The sequence below is a fragment of the Lissotriton helveticus genome, chromosome 1_2 (genome assembly GCF_964261635.1).
Source record: "Lissotriton helveticus chromosome 1_2, aLisHel1.1, whole genome shotgun sequence".
In the NCBI taxonomy this organism is placed as follows: Eukaryota; Metazoa; Chordata; class Amphibia; order Caudata; family Salamandridae; genus Lissotriton; species Lissotriton helveticus.
This window is the reverse complement of record NC_136058.1, coordinates 164,249,170-164,269,959: the sequence shown is the minus strand read 5'-3', so window position 1 is coordinate 164,269,959 and position 20,790 is coordinate 164,249,170. Positions and strand designations below refer to the sequence as shown.

The window sequence follows — 20,790 nt, the reverse complement described above, 5'->3', positions numbered from 1 at the left end:
GTGCTTTAGTGACGATTTTGGTGATTAGCATTGCTGTATTGGACATTAATATGAATTTTAATGTGTTAGTATTACCCCATTGACATTAGTGGTGGAATTTGCTGATGTGGTAACATCCTGGCTAATCCAGTGGACCTGCCTTATTGATAATGACATCCACTTGTATTGTGATGTTCCATCTAGTAAAGGTGGAGGGTTTTTTCATTAAAGCATTAAGGACCCAATATGAGGGTGGGGAGGTACCTGATATGAGGCTGTATCCAAGATAATTATTTTCTACCTGATTGTGCACATTTGTAAAGGAAAAAGCACTGCCTGAACAATAATTTATTGAGTGTTGTTGCTTATCAGCAAGCTAGAGTTTCTAGCCCAAGCCTCCTCCACTGAGTAGGCCTTGGACTACTCTGCTTTGCTATCCTGAAAGAATCAAGTGCTACCTTCGGGTACTTGGTTCCCAGCAAATAAAATGTTGACTTAATGCTTGCAAAGGATTTCCACCCTTCACAACTCCCAAGGCCTAGAACACAACAGAGTATGATTTAAAAAAAATAAAATGACAATGTTTTCTTACGACTGCATGCGCCGCCGCAACACCACATCATTTAAGAACCAGTGTGGGATGCACTGTAGCAGTGGGCAGTATGGACCCTTTTGCGTCTTGATGTTTGCCTTTGAAAGTGCTGAATGAAACTAACTGGGCAAAATGCTGCCACTCACTCATAAATGGCTGCAGTGGGCAACTCGGTGTCCAATTCTGTATGCTGTGGTGGATGGAAGCAAATGTGAATAACACTGTAACAGATCAATGGATGAATAGGGCTGACAGACTGCCCATATATTTAAGTCTGTAAATACGTAAGTATTGTTTTTAAGATGTATTTTGAGAAACACATTTCTTAGCTAACACCAGAACTGAAAAGGAATGAAGAAAGTTAGACAAAAGAAATGGCATCACTTACCAATCACATAGGATTAATATATTGAAGCTTTCTTCCCTCAGTATATTGCATTGAGTGAAGACCTGCTCCGCGTTTACTATAGCGAACCACCCAGATGCAAATAGATGACATATACAAGGGTCTGTCCAACCTGAAAGGCCAAATATGTAAGTGTGTAATGAGCAACCTCGGGTGTGTTTCTGCTGAGTTGGGTCTCATTATCATAGTAAAGCATAAGCCTCTAGCTTGCAATTGGTGCACATCTTAAGACACTTCTTACACAAAGGATGAAGAAATTAAGTACTACAAATGTGATGAAAATGATTAAGCCTGGCCTCTAAACAATTGGGAATGCATTTCAAAATGTTATCTTGTCTACTATTAATAGAGGACTAACTTTCTGGAAATCAGTCTGACCTTGTGTCTGAAATAAATCATTGTAGCCCCCACTGCTAGACCATTTACTTATTGCAAGAGAGCACCCAAACAGTTTCTTCCTTGTGAGCATAATCAGTGAGGTGACAGAAGAAAGAAACTCACACATACAATTTGAAGAATGTCTGTAGTAATTCTCCAATTGATCAACAGTATGCAGAAAGATAAGGTTTTGTAATCATAAAACAAAACATGAATCACCAGGAGAAAAGACACTTCCCCATTAAGGGATCATCCTTACTATTCATAAACATTAGAGAATTACCAGGTGCTGGATCGCCGAACCCTTTCTCAACTAGGAAAAATAAATCTCTTGAACCTTAAAACAAGCAAAGCATGTTTAGAGGCATCAGGGAAGTAGTCCACTGGTCTGGTCCTCCTATTCCATTTCCTATGCTAAGGTGCCCCATTTCCATGACAGGTGCTCCTCTGCCCTGTATAGAGAGCAATGAGCTCGTTTTTGGCTAGCTGATGCCTGCTGCACTCTCAAACAATGAGGGTGAAGAAGAGCTGTGACAGGTCCTCTGTCACCCTGTTTGTAACAATAAACCGGTTTCCAGAAGAAATACTAGCTGCTCTGCTGCGGTGCTCCTTTGCCCACTTCATTTTGCGGTCTACTGAGGCATGAAATCAATTTGGTACAGTTTATACAATTGCAAAGAATACTGAGCCACCTATCAGCTGTCCTTATAGTAACATTAGAATACTTAACCGCATGCGTGCGGGCGGAATTCCGCTCGTACGCGGAGATTTTTAAAAGCGCATGTTACGTGACGAGCTGGGCTCGTCATCAGCGTAGCAGGAGGCTACCTCATGACGAGCCCAGCTCGTCATCAGCGTGGAAGGGGTTAATATAATATTTTATTATAGTTGTTATGTGTACAAAGAATAGTAATTAGTAGCAACCACACTTTGTACTCAGATTCAGAAATGTGTTGCGCTTTTAAGCATTAGCTCCTCAGGTAAAGTTTTGCTACATATAGTGGCTGGCATAAATATATATTTTGTATGGAAGGAGACCTGAGCATCTCTGGGATGGGATTGATAACATTTGTTTTTTAGCAGGAATTAATGTCCAATTCTATTTGCACTAAAGCCATTTTCTTTATTTTAAGGGTTGGTTGACTGTGCTTTGGCTCTTGGCTTTGAGAAGATGGACAGAGGCTCTTTAGGTGTTAAAGTAAGTATATGTTGAAATTACTATGGGTTGCTTGTATGTAAAGTAGCACCACCATGGCCATCACCTATCCCTAGAGCGGTAACTGCAAACACAACAATGATGGACAGAATGTGGATCAATGTCACACATTCACCCCAGTCCAAAGATCTGGGCCCAAATCCATCGTTTTTCCACTCCACACCACCCTGGGTTAGACAATGGCGATATGCAAGTCAGCGCTGACCCTGTGCCCCATGGGAACAGTCCAGTCCGAACTACAAAAGCCATGTCCTTCCCAGAACGGAAACAAGCATCCGAGGACCGGCCCGGTTTCGAGGTAACACCTCTCTTCAGCCCGGCTAGCTTGATTCCAGTGGTGTGGAGTGCCTGGGACTCACGTCTGAGCATCCCCAGTACACTTAGAGCGGTAACTGCAAACGCAACAATGATGGACAGAATGTGGATCAATGTCACACATTCACCCCAGTCCAAAGATCTGGGCCCAAATCTATCGTTTTTCCACTCCACACCACCCTGGGTTAGACAATGGCGATATGCAAGTCAGCGCTGACCCTGTGCCCTATGGGAACAGTCCAGTCCGAACTACAAAAGCCATGTCCTTCCCAGAACGGAAACAAGCATCCGAGGACCGGCCCGGTTTCGAGGTAACACCTCTCTTCAGCCCGGCTAGCTTGATTCCAGTGGTGTGGAGTGCCTGGGACTCACGTCTGAGCATCCCCAGTACACTTAGAGCGGTAACTGCAAACACAACAATGATGGACAGAATGTGGATCAATGTCACACATTCACCCCAGTCCAAAGATCTGGGCCCAAATCCATCGTTTTTCCACTCCACACCACCCTGGGTTAGACAATGGCGATATGCAAGTCAGCGCTGACCCTGTGCCCCATGGGAACAGTCCAGTCCGAACTACAAAAGCCATGTCCTTCCCAGAAAGGAAACAAGCATCCCTAGCCACCCAAAAAGTAAAAAAGGAAGATTTGAATTTTTTTGAAAGAACGGAACGTTTAAAAATAAACACACATCTTGATCTGTCAGTGAAAAAAAAAGATCTGTAGTACTTTGTTATTACTATTACTACTTTTTGCTCTGCTTCTTAAAATATAATATATAGCTGTGTCAGGGCTATTCTCTTAAACATGACATGAGTTTGCCATGACTTGAGCACCTTATCAAAAAAGATAATCCCTTTCTATTTAATCATTCTGCATGAAGCTGAGACTTTGAGGAACGGTGCTCCAATGGAGATGCGGGACAGGATCAATCTCGGTCCCCTTTTAGCCATTGCTGCTTGAAATTATTAGAGTGGTGGAAATGAGAGCGGCTCATTCCAGTTGGTGGACTCCTCATGACTGTTATGGGGATACCAAGGACAATGACGTGACTGTTGTTCTGTGGCAGTGGTGGAACCTGTTTGTCTTTTTAATAAAGAGATACTAGCTTGCTGCAGTCTCTGTGTATGACAGCTGAGCCACCATCTTGCTTGGGCATTGTCCTCACAGTACAGGCTATTCTCCATCTTGTCACCTTCCACCCAGTCAAATCTAAAAGAAGGGGCATATGGTGTAATCAATCCTTGGCAAACAACCTTCATTTCTCATCCATGTTTCCTAAGTCACCTTCATAGAAATTGGACTAACACGTGATTTCCTAACCTGAATACAAAACTCATTATGTTGAAAAACTTGACCTACAGGGGGGGATTCTGGAATGTCATTTATTGCTAGGTAATCCCTTATTGCTTTCTCCACTTTTTCAACTGTTTCATGGCAGTGCAGCATAGTCTGCCTGAGCCTGCAAGTTCTGGATGTCCGGCTCTGGGGTGGAAGCCCCAGATCTAGTACTACCGTGGAATGGTCTGACCGGGTCCGAGGTTCAATCTGTACCAAAATCAACGCCTCCTGAACCTTCCTAGAATCTAGGAAGTAGTCCAGTCTAGCGTACTTTCTATGGGTATTAGAGTAGAATGTGTAATCTCTCGAGTCTGGGTGGTGGTCTCTCCATAGGTCCCTCAACACCATGTATCGCACCCCGCCCCCCAGTGCTAGCAGCCACCGCTGGTGGGTAGATCGGTCTAGGTCAATATGGAAGACTAAGTTTAAATTACCTCCCAAGACCACCCAACTGTCCGAGGTCGCCATCAAGTCCCCAACTGCCTCATGGATAAACTGCTCCTGCCTCTTGTTTGGGGCATGTATGGAACCCAGAATTAAGGATTGAGAACCCATGTGTATTTGATATCCCAAGAGACGGCCCTTAATCTCTGCTATTTTCAGACCCACTATTCCCTGAAAGGTTCGTGAAAATAGGATGGCCACCCTCGTTGTGGAGGAAAATAATTGTTGTGGGAAGGATCGGGACCAAGCAAACCAAAGGATACAGATCCAAGCAAAGGCCCAGCTGCCAGGCAAATTCCTGGGCTCCCCTAGGCTCCAAATCCGCCTCGGGGCAGGCTCAACAGACACCGGTAAGCGTATGGTGACCAGAATTTTAAAGCAAAAAAAGGGATAATTCCCAAAAATAGAAGGACTACAATTTTACTTCAACACAGCGTACAGAAAGACAGCGCTCCTTAGCAGAAATTAAAGAAAAGGCAGATAATACCATTTTTAAAGCCAGTTGCATGCCTGTTAATTAAATTGCTTTCCTATAACAGCTGCTAACTCTCCCTGCTTTGTGAAACATAAAAAGATACCTCCCACCCTTTTCAGCCGACCCTCTCACAAAACCGGGACATGAGCCGAATTTCCTGAAATCTGCTGGGATAGCTGTAGAAAAACTGGGACTGTCCGGGCAAATCCGGGACGCCTGGTCACCCTAGGTAAGCGCCATCTCAATCTGCTTCTTCTCAGTTGCACTGCCGCACGACCCAGGGAGGCCGGAGCCCGCGCTCTCAGGCTTAGAGAGAGCTCCTAACGCGAGGGCCGTGGATGGGCCCCGGGTCGCACCAGACTCCTTTGCGGAGTCCCTGCAGACCTCCTTAGGAGCGATGATCGTGCTCTCTGCGGCCCCGGACAGTTGTGTCCAGTGACCCTCCACCACCACCTCGGGCCAAGTGGTTGCCTCCAGGCGTAGGCCGTGCCCTCTGGTTCTCTAGGCCGCAAATCGGCTACAGCTCTGTCGTCTCTCCAGTGCAAGGGGACTGCCTAGCTATGCAACTGCCACAGGTCAGTGTGACGTTCTTGTTATCTGGCCCGACGTTTTCCCAGATCTTCCAGGGTCTAAGTCCGCTTTAAGTATATGTAATGATGGTGAAAAGCATCCTACTCCGCTCCCATCTTGGCCACGCCCTTTGATGGCGTTTTTGTCAAACTTGTAATTGTACTTGCAGTGGAGCATAGCCGCTTTACCATCTCTTTGATTGGCTGCCTTCTTTCGATGCTTTCTCTGCTCACATTTAGGGAACTACTTTTTCTTTTTGTTTAAGCATTGCATGAGATTGTATAGGTTTTCCATCTGTCTTCCTCATTTGCTTTCCTCTCCTGCTTGCTGTCTCTCCTAATTTGCTGTCGTCCCCCCACCCTCACTTGTGTTCCTCTCTCTTTTCTGTGTGCTTCTGCCCTACACCTTTTGTTCACTTTTGCTTGTGTTCTTTCCCTCTTGCTATTTCTCCCTGTCAGCCTGCCGTTTGCTTCTCGTCGTGGCTACTGTGTTGCTTCACCTTATCCTGTTAATCCATTAATAAACAAAAAACAAAAACACGTGCTCGCCCTATACTGCCAAATAGACATTTCATGTTTCTTATTTAATTTACTGATCCATTTTGTTTTCGAAATATAAAAAAAAAAATAGGCGTCCTTGGGTAGGATGACGCCTACCCTCAGGTGCGCCTACAAGATGACATCATGACGTTTGGTTTTTTTCCAGCCATGCTGCGGAGCAGCCATGATGCTGTACAGAGTAGTGAAAAACACAACAATTGTAAAAGGCCTTTTAGCTGAGAATAATGGCTTTGCCAATGCTTGTTTAACTTCCAGAGCTGCAGCTGGAACCTCTGTCACTATTTTGGCGGCAGGGCTGGAGGGGGCGTATGCAAGGAGACTAGGGGGATAAAAAGAAAGAGACTGAAGAGAGATGGCAGAGAATAGAAAGTGAGGGGCTGAAAAGGAGTGAATAGAGAAGAAGCAAGGGTTCTGGTTTGAGCATTTTTGCCAGTGGTGGGGTGACCTAGCACATTTTGACATCAGCATAAAACTGTGATCAGAAGCCTGACCACGAAGGAAGGATTTCTGAGGCGGCATATGCTGATTGCTATTATCAGGAAGCAGTTCTTCATTTGTAAAATATGAAATGCCAGGACTCTGACCAGGAGACCACTGCACCGTGCACCACCCATCGCCCTTGTCATTGCTGCCAAAACAACTAGTAACCATCTGTCTTGCATGTAAATTCGACACTTCAGAATATTCCAGGTCCCGAAAGCTAAAGGAATGGCTGGGGAGGCAGATATTAGCAATTTCAATGCATATTGTGTTCCTAAACAACTGTTGTTCATCTCATCTCTAAATTAGATGAGCAGCGCCACAATGTGGTAGACTGTTCTTAGTATGGTGTTGACCATTAAGTGCCAGTGCTGAGCACCGGAAAGCACCTGCTCAAATTAGGCACTGCCAGGAAGCATTCTGATTGGTGGTCCATCTCTCAACATTCAATACCAGGTTCTTATATTTTTAAATAATGATCCACTTGTAGTTCCAAATAGATTATAAATTTCCAAGAGAGAGCTAGGGAAAATTATTTTCTTTGACCCACCCGTGACATTGCAAGATAAGTTGCGTTTGTGTGCACTTTTAAAATGCAGTGATCCGTTTCTTTTATGTGGTTGCTAAAATAATTTTTTTGTTTCTTCTAGTTTACAGACCGTACCAATCCGATGGATAAACATCTGGAAGTAATGATGAACAAGTATGGAATTGCTGGTGCTCCCATAGCACCTCAGTTGTTTGGAAATGCAGGGAAGGAGCACATGGAAAAATACGGTACGTTTAATGCACATGATCTCGAAAATGAAAAGGAGTTTATGAAATAAAAAGAGAATATAGTTATTGTTTACTGGAATTCTATTCCAGATACAGCTTTGCACCAACTGGACAAATATTTCTGGGATTTGCTCTTGGTGACTTATCAATCAAGTGTAGATTTTAGCAGAGGAGCTTGATTTTGTGAGATCATCCTTTTAAAAAAATATTTTTTGTACAGTTTTATATAGCACCAAACTCGACCAGAAGGTGTTAGAGTGCTTTACATGAGCACCAGTTACATTACACAAGGGCACATTCATTTATTTTTAGGCACGGGGAGATTAAGTGATTTGCCCTGAATCACAGGATGCTGAGCTGACTCCGAAACTTGAACCTGGTTCCCCATCTCCAAAGTCAGCAGCTCTGCCCATTAGCTCACATCATCTCCTCACCCTAAGGGTCTCATTCACAAAGGTCCATTTCACTCGTGGCAGAGGTCTCGCAATCATGGGATTCAACCCCGAGAGCGGAAACTCCCCAACGACTGCGGGGCCTCCACACTGGTGGCGGGCCCTTTTGGGATTAGGCCCTCAGTGATGATTTTCCCAACAGCAGTGCAGGGTAATTCAAGGACACACCATGTAATCAGATTCCGACTGATGCAATACGAAGGAGTCCAAAGGTTTCTTTCAAGTTCCCTCAGATTGTTGTGAAGCAGGCAAGGCAAAAGGTTCCTATCAGTGAAGATGGAGGACCTTTGTCGTGGCCTGCTGTAAGGCTTTTTTCTCATTTTTGCAGTTGCAGGAACAGCTTAGCAAGGTCAAGGGTGTGAGTGCAGGGCGTGTCTACTACCAGGACAGATGTTACTCTGCTGTCGCAGGCGTTTGGCCTCCTTTGACTCTTCGGAGCAGTTTGATTGAGTAGCGAAGAGTAGCGAAGAGTAGCGAAGAGTAGCTCAAAGGAGAAGTTGTGAAGGTTCAGTCTACGTACAGTGTAATAAAACTATTGCAAATAAAATGGGGATTGACTATCCCGCCAGAATTGTTCTTTTTGTACAAAAAGAAAACTCATTATTAATGATACAAATATATAAGTAAATGAAATGTGAATATTATTACCAAACAAGGACTATTAGAGGTTGAATGACACAACAAAATACAAGGAAATGCATTTGCAAAGTTGGGCACAAACTATATACCTTTTGTGATTTGTAAATTATTGTGAATACGGCGATGTTCATGATTTAAACAGAAAGCAGTGAATCCTAATCCTCCCACCAAATCGGTAGTCTTTAAAACACTGTATGCAATAGTTCATTTGCAAACACCAGACTTCTTTCAACAACAATGTATACAAATGGTGCTTCTTAAATTTCAGGAAAACAAAATTATAATATATTGTAATCAAGTGCCTCAGTGCTCATAGCAACACATGGAACGACTCCTCATGGCCATCAGACAATGGACCTGCACCCACTACCTCTGACCATGCCAGAAACCTCAAAATGATCATTGACAAGCTCACCATGAAATCACAAATAAACCACTTCTCATCCACATGCTTCCTCACTGTTCATGCTACATAAGATCTTCAGGTGGCTACCAATAGACACGAGACGCACTATGACACAGGACCTCATCACCAGCCAACTGGACTATCGCCACGACCTCTACGTAGGAAACACAACACACCCATACAGACCATACAGAACGCCGCAGCCAGACTCCTCCTCAGCCTTCTCCGATGAACCCACATTACACCCCACATCAGGCAACTCCACTGGCTCCCCTTACAGAAGAGATGCTGAGTCAAACTGCTGACCCATACCCTCAATGCTGTACACAACCAAGGACCCCCATATATTATCCACCACCTGAACTTCCACCAACTGTCAAGAAGACTATGCTCCACCTCCTTTTCATTTGCCCAAACTCCCCGCATCTACCAAGCAGAAGTGGAGGACACTCCTTCTCTCACATTGCAGCAGAGACCTGGAACAGCCATCCTACGCACCTCCGGACCATGATCTCACTTCCAGAATTCCAAATGGCCGTCAAGAGCTGGCTGTTCAAATAAGCCTTTGGGACCTGCAATGGCCTGGATGCCTTATCGGGTGATTAGCCATGCTTTATAAATCCTGATTGATTGATTTTCTAGTGAACAGGGGTGGGGGGAACTCAGAGTTTGATTCTATGGAATTCCACAGCGTTAGATAAAAACTCTCTGCAGTGTTGCGCGAGGGGGCTTAATTTGGACTGTTGCGCTGGTCGTGCTGAGTTTTAGTGCCAGGAGATTGTTCTGTGCTGCCAAATCATTGCGAATGGCACCACGCGATGTGTCAGAGGGTACTGCTTCTTTCTGTAGCTTGAGTAGGTATTCTACTCGAGCTGCAGCTTTCTCACTACAAAAGATCGCGACATGCCGCGACCATCTGCATTGAGAAATCTTGCCAGGGGGCATTCTAACACCCGAAAATGACAAAAGGGGACACAGATTCTCACTTAACGTTGCCATCCACGTATGAGAAAAACTCTGCCATGAAGCAGTTAGCTGAGTTTTTCCAGAACGCCACACTCCAAGCGGAACACTGAGTGGGCATAACTGTGCTAACTCCACCAGTTAAGCCACATTTTTCACCCACCCCTACTGTTGAGAACTTATGGAAACTGAAAATATGCTGCTGTCCAAGTGCTGAATTAGGTTTTCCAATGTCTAAAAAATTATTATATTGCGACCTGGGGCTCCAAGCAACTGTAGGTTAACTGCTCCCGTCCAAGTAGAATAGAAGTGGGGGCGGAAGTCTCTTCCACATAGGCAATCAATGAGTAAGCTCTCAAGTAGAAGGGTAAACTTTGAGAGGTCTCCAATTATTTGGCATGCAGGCCAACTTGGTGCTTCCCTTTGGAGGACCTGGGTCAAGAGAACCCAAGATTGGCTCTGGGAGGTTCTTTAATACACAGGCCGATTTGGCTAGGGATGGGCGTGTGCCCATAACACAACAAGGGTGCAAATCAGTGGGCACCTGGGAAGGGCAACTTGTCGGGGTTGCTACAGTGTGAGGCAAAAATCAAAAACAAACGTATGCACAGAGTGTATGCCACCAGAAGTCTCCCTATCTCTCTCACTTGTGCTTTCAAGTTATTGGTGTTTTGGGAACCCGTTTTTTGTTTTCTAGTACTCTGTGTCAGTTCCTCTGGACTCCTGTGCAGTTTTCAAGCTAAAGCTAAAATGCAAGCAAGCCAGGAGCAAGAGGGAAGGCAGTCAGAGTTTAAACCACACATGAGTCTTCCGTGCAGCCTTCAGCAAATGGGTAGCATTATCTGTTTTATACTAGAAAGACATTTGCAATGGCCGAAGGGTATCCTAATGACAAATGCTCCAAAGGTGATCCCTATTATGGACTTAACCTGCACAGGGAGGCCTGTAGAGATCACCTTTGAGTGAATGCTAATACATCTAAAAAACAATTAAATGCTACTGTGGGTTGGTATTTGGATACCATGGGTGAGGTGTGGCTGCCCATTGTGACTGCCTGGTGGGCAGTTGAGTTTAAGGTGCTTAACAAATGATGTGCCTAGGTAGCTACTTGGATGGCTCATTCAGTTTAGGGTCCCCTCAAACTGAGCCATTGAGTAAAAGTAATAACATAACTTCAGAACTGATTTGAATGGCCCAGTAGCAAAAATGGTCAAAAATTTCAGCTCATCTCCCACTTCCCATATTGCACACAGAACAAGAGCATACTCGCCATTCGGAGTTCCTAGTTTGTTTGATTGGTTCGACCAAATAAACTGTTTCTGCATTTCTGTTAGAAGTTATTGTCTGGTGCTCAGTCGAAATATCCAGGCCCTGCAAGAAAATGCAGCACCAGAGGAATTTGGAGTTCTCACCTTCCCTGATCGTCAACAGTCAAACAAATATGTGCGGAACCACTTTAGTGCCAAAATCATTACTTCTTAATTGATGTTCAGTTTTGTTCCTTGGGTAACAGCTGTTTAGTACTAAAAGCCAGTGGGCTTTTTTTAACTTTCACTGAGTTGGAAAAGCTTTTTTTCACATGGACGTCCTGTGCCTTGATGACTAATGCATTGTGCAGAGTTGTGGTCACCACCACAAAGGCCTGCTGGTAATTTGAAGTCTGTTAATTTCTTGGATGGCTTCTTGGATTCCAGCGCTGAGAACCATAGTGTGGTAGGAGCTAGGATGGTACCAACTGAGTTCCAAGAATGCATACACATTAGTCTGTATAGTTTAGAGTCTCCCAGTCTGATTGATTGGATTTTGCCCTTGAGAGATTCTATCTTTTGACTACCCACATAATGTCTCAGATGAAACACACTGAATAAGCTCACAAAGGCACTTGGTTGCCTTTATTGTGAGCCTGACCTTTCACAGTGTCTGCTTTATCTCTTAGAGATGAGCCAGGTGCAATGCCCACTTTACACTGAACACTGCTGTGTTCTCAAGTTAGGCAACACTACAAATATTACTTCTAAATTCTACGTTTCAGTATTGTCCTTTCTCCATAGTTGTACAAGCATAGAACTTCTGAATAAACTTACACCTGATCAATCATGCTCCCCAGTGTGTTCCAGATCTGCTAATTGCACATGTATTATCATGTAACTAAATACAGCTTCAGCTACATCTGTGTCACCTGGCTTCAACCGCCAGTGCCTCACAGCATCATAGATAGGTTATAGACATAAATAATGAACAAGAGTGTTGGTAATTGGAAAACAGTTTAGGTAGCAAAGTTATCTTTCATTGGTTCCAGTCAACTTAACCTCCTTTGGCCCACAGGGTGATCCACGCTTCCTAGTCTCAATAGAATAATCTTTTTAGGTAAGATCTTTTCAATTGCATGCCATTTTCCACACAGGATAAGTGATGGACATCAAGGTAAGCCCTGCTAAGTACATACTTTAAGTTTAGTGGCTCATTTTCAGCTGCTGACATTGTATCTTTCGTTATGAGTTATATAGACTTCCATATTTCAGCCATACACATGGTTGAGCATGTCTTTCTAAGATGGTTAAAGTCAACTCTTGGTCAAATCTGGAGTGTAACAAAAAATCAGGAAGTTAATACCTAATTTCATTGTGTATATCAAGTTGTCATCCAAAGCTGAACTCTTCTCTTAGTAGTCAGCCTCTACTCTAACTTTTACCGGCATTAAGAACATGCCTGCATCAACCTTCATCAAGTTTCAGATAAAAGTATTTTCTGCTAAAGCAAGCTCAGTAACTTGGACACACCCAAAAGTCAGCACCATAAAATCTAGATGGTATAGCTTTTATTTGGGATAGTTCAATGACTGCTTTAATAATAAATCAAAGTTAGCATTGAATTTCACAGTGACTTCTGATACCTGCATCAAAGCCGAGGAACTTTTTGGCCTCTTGCAAATGGCAACCCAGCTTTTCCGCATACAAGCCACTAAATAGTAAAAGTATCTTCCACTCTCTGTCCTCTCTCCCCTTCAATCACAAATTCGCCACAGGTGCTTTCCACAAAGCCTACTTTTATCACCATTATTTTTAAGTGGGAACGCCGTGCTTTTATTGATCCCTGCAAGATGACAACATTGCTGGCATACAGAAAGAGATGGGTGTGTTTTTATTCCCTCTTCTGGTACATTGCCGAGTTTCTGAGAATAGCTCTGCAGAAACGACCTAGGAAACTTCATACATAGATAAAATAGAAAACGGGGCAGTGCAAACTGAAGTCATGCTGCAGAGGCACTAACAGAGTTTTGCTGTCTGCACACTGCCCCAGAGTCATGTCCTTGCTGACACTTCCAGATCACAATAGGTAGAGCTCTATAAAGACTACAGAGTGTGTATCTCAATAAATCAATCAATCAATCAGTGTTTATAAAGTGTGCTACTCACCCATTAGGGTCTCCAGGCGCCTGTGGGGGGTGGGGGAGGGGGGACAGAGGGGTTGAGGGGTGGGGTGGGGGCTCCATTGGGGTAATTCGAAGAGCCAGGTCTTGAGGTCTTTCTTGAATTGGTCCAGTGTCGGGCGTTGCCGGAGGGGAAGCTCGTTCCATGTCTTGGCTGCAAGGTGGAAGAAGGACCTGCTACCCGCTCTGTTCCTTTAGAAGCGTAGGACGGAGGCCAGGAAGAGGCCGGCTGATCTTAGGTTTTGTGGAAGGAGAGACGGTTGTTGGGGTATTGAGGTCTGATTTTGTGTAGGGCCTTGTATGCCTGCATGAGCAGCTTGAAAGTTATCCTTCTTTCGACGGGGAGCCAGTGGAGGCCGCTTAGGTGTTGGGTGATGTGGTTGTGCCTTGGGATATCCATAATTAGTCTGGCTGTGGCGTTCTGAACAGTCTGGGGTTGGCAGAGGAGTTTCTTGTTGATTCCGGTGTAGAGGGCGTTGCCGTTGTCCAATCTGCTAGTGATGATGGCGTGAGTGACCGTTTTCCTGGAGTCGGCAGGTATCCATTTGAATGTTTTATGTAGTATGTGTAGGATGTTGAATCATGCGGAGGAGACTACATTGATCTGCCGATCCATTGTGAGCGATGAGTCCAGTATGATGCCGAGGTTGCATGCATGGTCTGTCGGGGTAGTTAGGTTTCCGAGGGTTGGGGCCACCAGGTGTCGTCCCATGCTGAGGGCGTGGAGCTGAGGAGGAGGACTTCTGTTTTCTCTGAATTGAGTGTGTGGCAGCTGTTCTTCACTCAGGTTCCAGCGGCTTTCATCCATTTTTGCAAGTTGTGCCTGGTGATGTAGGGTTCTTGGGTGAGGGAGAGAATGAGTTCTGGCAACAGCGGTTTTACAACTTTCTCTTCCTTGTTCATCAGTGTGAGAAGTTGGCCTGGTGTATGATGTTCACTATTCTAGTGAGCACCTTGTACCAGTCCAAACAACCCTTATGATGAGTGGTTGTAAGTCAACCTTATAGACAAGCTATCCTAGGGGTAGCATGGACCTAAGCATTCTTAGGCTTAATTCAAGAGGGCATCTGAAGCCAGCTGTTTTACCATATGCAATCCTTTTAATACCAAATGAAAGGACACCACACAAATTATATATTATAAAATATATGTATTTATTACTAGAATAATCCCCTGTACTCTTTATGAGGACAGAAGCACAAGCGTTAAACATATAACATACAAAAGTTGCACAAATAAGATTGATAACGGCCTCACTCTGCGCTCACAGGTAATCGGTCTCACGGGCACCTGCTTTGGTTTGCTCCGGATGTTGCGTAAGTTCCTCCCTCTGTTATCTCAGGAACACAGGAAGATCACCGTGCAGGCGATAGTCGGCTCGAGAATTGATTTTGCTAACGCTCTCTATCTCGGCCTGCCGGAATATCTGCTTCAACGGTTACAGGTGGTCCAGAATTCTGCAGCCCGGGCCATTTTTGGACTATCTCGCCGTGCTAGAGCCTCGGGTCTCTTGGAGGCACTGCACTGGCTGCCTGTCCGGAAACGGATAATTTTTAAGATTCTGACTCTGGCGCACAAAGCCCTGCACGCCTCCGGTGCGAAATATCTTCAAAAAAGATTGTCCTTCTACCATCCAGTCAGGTCACTGAGGTCTGAATCTCTGTTTCTTGTGGTAGTGCCTCGTGTGAAGAGGGCACGCATTGGTGGCCGTTCTTTTAGACTACTGGCACCCCAATTGTGGAATAAGTTGCCAATGGCCCCTTGCAGTATTCCAAACGTGTTGGCCTTTAGGAAGGGGCTCAAAACGTGGCTTTTCACCTCTTAGTTTTTCTCTCTGAGCTCTGACGGTTTCCTTTCTGTTTTTATTTGTTGTGTTGTAGATAGCTTGCAAAACAAAGCGCCGGGACACTCTTTGAGTAGCCGTGCGCTATATAAAATCCCAGTATAACATAACATAACATAACATAACATAACATATGGATAGGCCCTGGTGGCCCCTAAAACCATATACTAAAATAGTGGTATAAGAACCACGTCACGAACAATGGTAAGGCCTAGGGCCTTGAGAATCGCTGGGGCTACACTGGACTAACTGAAGTTAGGACGGGAGCGGCCCACAGGATGCGGGTGCAGTGTCTAAAGCACACGCGTGCACCAATGCAAAGTCAATGGCGCGTAAAAGTTACAAAGTTGCAGATTCAGGAGTCTTCCGACTGGACTAGAACTTAGCCACTTAAAACTAGGACACTAGAGGTGTAAACCACTACAGGAGCACCGAGGTACTCGCGTTACCTCACCCTCAGGAAGCGGGTGCATAGGTTTCAAAGTGCGTCGGGTTTCTTCGTGGAGTTCTATGGAGCCTGGAGGTAAAGATGCTGCAGGTGGCCAGGAGAGAAGAGTCATTTTGGATCCAAGGGTGGATCGAAGATGTAGAGTACCTGAAAGCAGATGGGACAGAGTCTGGGTCACTAGCCAGTGACCAGGATGGAACCAGGAAGGAACCAGGCGATGTCAGGCGCAATCAGGTGGTTGTCGTGAAGCTTGTCTCCGCTGCCACGTAGACCCGGGGGCATCGACGATGACCAGGAGTCGGACACGGACTGTCCCACGAAGGCTCTCGCTGTCGGCGGTGTCGGCTTCCGGATTGGAGTCAACAGGCCTTGGCAAATGCAACCCACGTAGGAATCGAAGATGGCTTCTGGATCAGATCAGCAAGATCTGATGGGCTGCTCCTTTTCAGGGGAGCAAGGGCCAGTCTGGAGCAACCAGACCAGCGGTGTAAATTCGAAGGTTCGTCGTCACAGAGGCCACTAGCCAACAGGCAAGTGACCGGACAGACGCGTCGAGCAGGAAAATGCAAAAGGGCCCCACGCAGCACTCGGTGAGTGTGGAGAGGTAATCTTCGGTGCAAAAGCTGCTCGGGGCTGGGGCTTCTCAGGCCCCAATGCACAGCTTCGAGGGTGCCTCGGGAGCTGCACGGGAAACACTTCGCAGGCTTTCCAAGATGGCCGGTCCCACGTCTCACGTCGCCTCCACGGGTCTCAGCTTTGCTGTGGCTGTGGATCAGGCTGTTGGATGTCTGGGAATCCGGTTCTTGTCGATCTCTGTCGCTCGAGCTCCGGCGGGAGCTCCAACAAAGCAAACCGTTGGGCGCTTGATGGTACCTGCTTGCACAGGGTGGTCACTCCTTGACCACAAGGGAGATTCTTCAGTCTTCTACGTCGAGTAGGATGTCGAAGGGGCCAGAGTTATGTAGCAAAGTTTCAGTCAGGATTATCTAAAGTCTATAGACACAGCTCCTACCTTTATTCCAAATCAAGGGGCTGGATTACCTGCTAAGTCCCTCCTATGGGTGGGACCCAGGAAGGGGGTGGTTACACCCCTTTCCCTTTGTCCAGTTTCGGGCCAGAGCTGGGGCTGGAGTGCCCCAGCACCGGTTTGAACTGGGCTATGCATGGGACACCTTGTGTGCCCCAGGCAGTGTCTAGTTTCACTCATCCCTCCCTGCCTCAATCCACTATCTCCTGTCTGGGGTGTGTTAGCACCTCCCTGTGACAGGAAACCTTTTGTCCAGGCCTCCCCTGCCAAGTTTCGGTCAGCAGCAGGAGGCCAAACTTGTGTCTGTGGCAGCAGCATCCATTTTGTGATGCTGAGGCTCTGGTTAGTTTTAACCGCGTTTAAGTAAATTAACGTGTCTTCTCCCTCTAGAAGAGTGGAATGCTACCCCCGTCGCCAGAACTGGCGAGGGGGTAGTATTCCAAAGTGTATGACACCTTACACGACATGTTTTGATAAATAATTTCTGAATCATGTTTTGATAAAGCCAAACCAAAGTTAGCAATAACCGCGAGGATTATAATGCACTTAAGAGTATATGGTATGGCAAAACCCTGGAACAGCTATAAGGACATGGTTCCGAAAGCTGCAGACAGGCTCAGCTCATGCTAGAGCACCATCTCACATAAAACCCAGCACTCTGCCTTCAGGATTGTTAAGGCCTGCCATAGGAGTGACTTATAGGTGCATATCTAAGCAAGGGGTGATTACACGACCTTACCCCAGCTGAGTGATCAGCCAGTTGTGTCAGTTTGGCTGGCCAGCCAGGGGTGGCAAAAGATATGCTGCAGCCCCTGGTAGGCCTTGGGTGCACCTATGCCCTGGGTACCTATAGTACACTGGACAGGGGCTCATAAGGGGATCCAACCCCAATTGGTGATGTACCTAAAGTACATGGTTGTGAATTTAGAGAGAGAACAGCAGGCTGTGGGTCTGATTAGCAGGCCCACAGCCACATTAAGTCGAAAACCAGTGAAGCAAAAAGCAAAAATTGGGGTGACCATAGGAAAGCAGACCCTACTCTCCTACAATCAGTTTGCACCAGATCTCGTTACATCACCTTTATTGTTTTTCTTCTCCTCGGTTTCCCCTTGGTCCTCCAGTTACTTTCCTGTCATTGACTCTGATGAAACTTTCCTCCAGCCGTGCTTTTATTTGTGCATTACCGTTTAACATTTTATGACTCTCAGTCTTGTCGAAATCTGAAAGTGGTCTCCGCTGTCTTATGATTAAAGATTGTAGATCCTTGATCATGCCTCAAGAATACCTTTGCTAAGCTAAGTTGAATCTTGTTTTAAAAATGTGAGTCAGTCAGTCATTTATGACCATCCTGAGTCTATTTCTAAGGTGGACAGAGCTAGGACAAAAATTGTGTTTTTGTGCTGGGAAAAGGATGAAAGAGACTTGCATGCCTTAGTAAAAGTGAATGTTAGACTATATGTACTTATTAGAACTATACCCTCGATTGAGCCTTACATATTGTTAAATATGTCAAACCGTCACTGGTTTTATTATCCTGCTTTAGGTTTAATCTGTTTCATTATTTGTAATCGTTCCTGAAGACTCCACAAAATACCTGAACCATGTTCCCTGTTAATGTGATTTTGCACTTTATTATGCTTGTGCACATTTTATAAATAATTAAGGTTGGCTTTATTATATAGTTTATTGACTGGGAGGGATTTTAAACAGGTGAGACTGGAATTGCTATACTTACAGATGTTCTCTGATGCTCACATGTGCTTCTATGTTGCTTGCTTTTTATCTGGTGCTGTGAGTCAGAGGAAACCTCTGGCTTTCACATGATGTATTGTTTTTATTGTTTTGTGGTCTTTTGTAGTTTTACTATTTTGAAAAAGGAATAAAAAAGGACTGAAATTAAATGATAGCATGGTCAGAGAAGGAAGGGGAATGGTGAGAGTTATGTAGGCTCTGGTTTTAGACCTGGAAATTAAGTAAAGAGGTTTGTGAGTAGGTACTGGTTTTGTGTTCAGGGGTGGGGTGTCTGAGAGGTATGACCCAAAGAAAGAATATTACTCAAGTCCAGATTGAAATCCCCCAAAACGGTCAGGGGGTAGTTTGGAGAAAGTAACTCTATACTGGTGTCCAGGTCTTCAAAGAAGGAGCCAGTAGCTCCTGGGGGCAGTAGATGGTGATGACATGAATGTTTTATGGGGGCAGTAGTTGTAATGTAGTGGTGCTAAAATGTTGAGGCAGGGATGTTTGATAATGGGGCAGGTAAAGTTGTAGGAAACTTCTTGATAAAGAGGCCACCTCTTCTGCCTCTTAGGCTGCTGGGAGCCATGTGAGGAAAACGTGTCATGGGGGAATGGGAACCAAAGTGGTCTGTGATAAATGTAGTTGTGTCGAATATGCAATGGACATTAAGTAGAAATAAGGATATGAGTAATGGTTCTTTCTGTAATGATATCTTGGTATATTGTTTAGCCAAGTCAGATAAATGACTTGGTTGGTAGTGGGTTAATTCAGTCTGCAGTAGTGCATAATTGTAGGAGTGAATGAATGAGGTGGCATAGGTGTGGTGCTGATGATTGTTGCCACATAACACATTTTAAGACCTGATTTTAGTATATGTGCTTTGGAAATATATAAGTGGAATTTGATATGTTCTCTATATGTGATAAATTGGGTGTGTTTTGACTATGTGTAAATATTGAATGACATTGGAATCTGTAGAAATTGTAATTTTGTATATGGTAGTTGGATGTGCACTTAAACAGTAGTGTTAGAAACTGTCAGAGTGGAACGGGGAAGGGCAAGATGGCGGATGCCTGTGCGTCTGTGTGAGTGGCTCGGGATGCTTCTCGCCGTTACTCGCACCTCCCTTACCTGACGGCGTGTTTCAAGTGCTTCGAGGGATTCCTGACTGCCGGTGGTGCCGGCAATGCTCCTTGACTGGTGTCGATTATACCGCCAGATCCCCCGCAGTGTTTGGCATTTTCCAGGCTCTACGTCCGAGCGTTCTGCAGGCACCATCAGCAGACTGCGGTGGCCTGTTCCCGGCCCGCACAGCGTGGAGGCGGCGCCTGGTCTCCAGCGGACTATCGTGAAGAAACGGACTGGCTGGGACCGAAGACGCGGGCGGCGGCCGCCGCCACAGGGGGAGCACCCGATATGCCGGAGATACATGATAGCAGTATGGGTCTTGATGTTAGCGACTCTGTTACTGCTAACGGAAATGGTATTGCACCTCAGCCTACAATTCAGCTACAAAAGCCACCATCGTCTCCCCAATCTGCTTCAGGAAAATTGAATAAGACCGGAGGAGCTGGAGGAACTCCTAAAATTCCGGGAATGTTTAAAAAAAAGACTCAACCTAAAGGTAGGCAGCAGTCTCTAGATGTTATAAATACCCTCCAGAGTACTAATGTGGATGTGACTGTTGGTATGAATGATAAGGCCCCTGTAACTGAATCGGAATGTGCAACATCATCTGTACAGTCTGGAGATGAGTTGCCAATACCTCTGGCTCCGGAAAAGGCATTAGTGATCCCCCCAGCATCAGTATTATCAAAATAAATGTTAAATCATGGGGGATTACAGTTCATCAATCTGCTAATTTGATACCTGCTTCTGGAGGGCAGACAAATCCAGAAGAATACCTGGGAGGCGCTGGAGGCTCAATTACAACTAAAAAGGGGGGTACAGCTGTAGGTCCTAACGACTTATTTGAAGTAGCTGGCGATGCGGACTCTATTGACTCTGCCGGTAATTTCTACGCCATGTCAGATCTTTCTAACGCTTTGGAGACTGAGAGCTTGGAGGGGGATTGGAGGGATGATAGAAGCTTGACTAGCTTAACGAGTTCATTGCAGCTAGAGGATGATGATATCACACCGTCAAGGAGGGAAGAATGAGGCGCAGAGAAGAGTACTGTGCGTAAAATTACAGCGGACAGTGGTAGGCCTATTCTTCCTCCCAGAGACGAGATGGAGATGTGAATCAAGGATCTCCGATATTGGGCCATTCTGGCGTACCTGCTAAGGATTTGGCAGAGGGATACCATAAGC

General features: G+C 45.3%; 1 protein-coding gene across 1 annotated transcript in view; it reads left to right on the top strand.

Annotated features, from left to right (window-relative positions):
* The window catches only part of SCP2 (sterol carrier protein 2), a 336,550-nt gene that overhangs the window by 128,753 nt on the left and 187,007 nt on the right, over positions 1-20,790 (top strand). The window contains exons 5-6 of the mRNA XM_078670520.1: positions 2,489-2,553; positions 7,407-7,533. Of these exons, the coding sequence (XP_078526646.1) occupies positions 2,489-2,553; positions 7,407-7,533 (192 nt within the window). The remainder of the gene's footprint in view (positions 1-2,488; positions 2,554-7,406; positions 7,534-20,790) is intronic.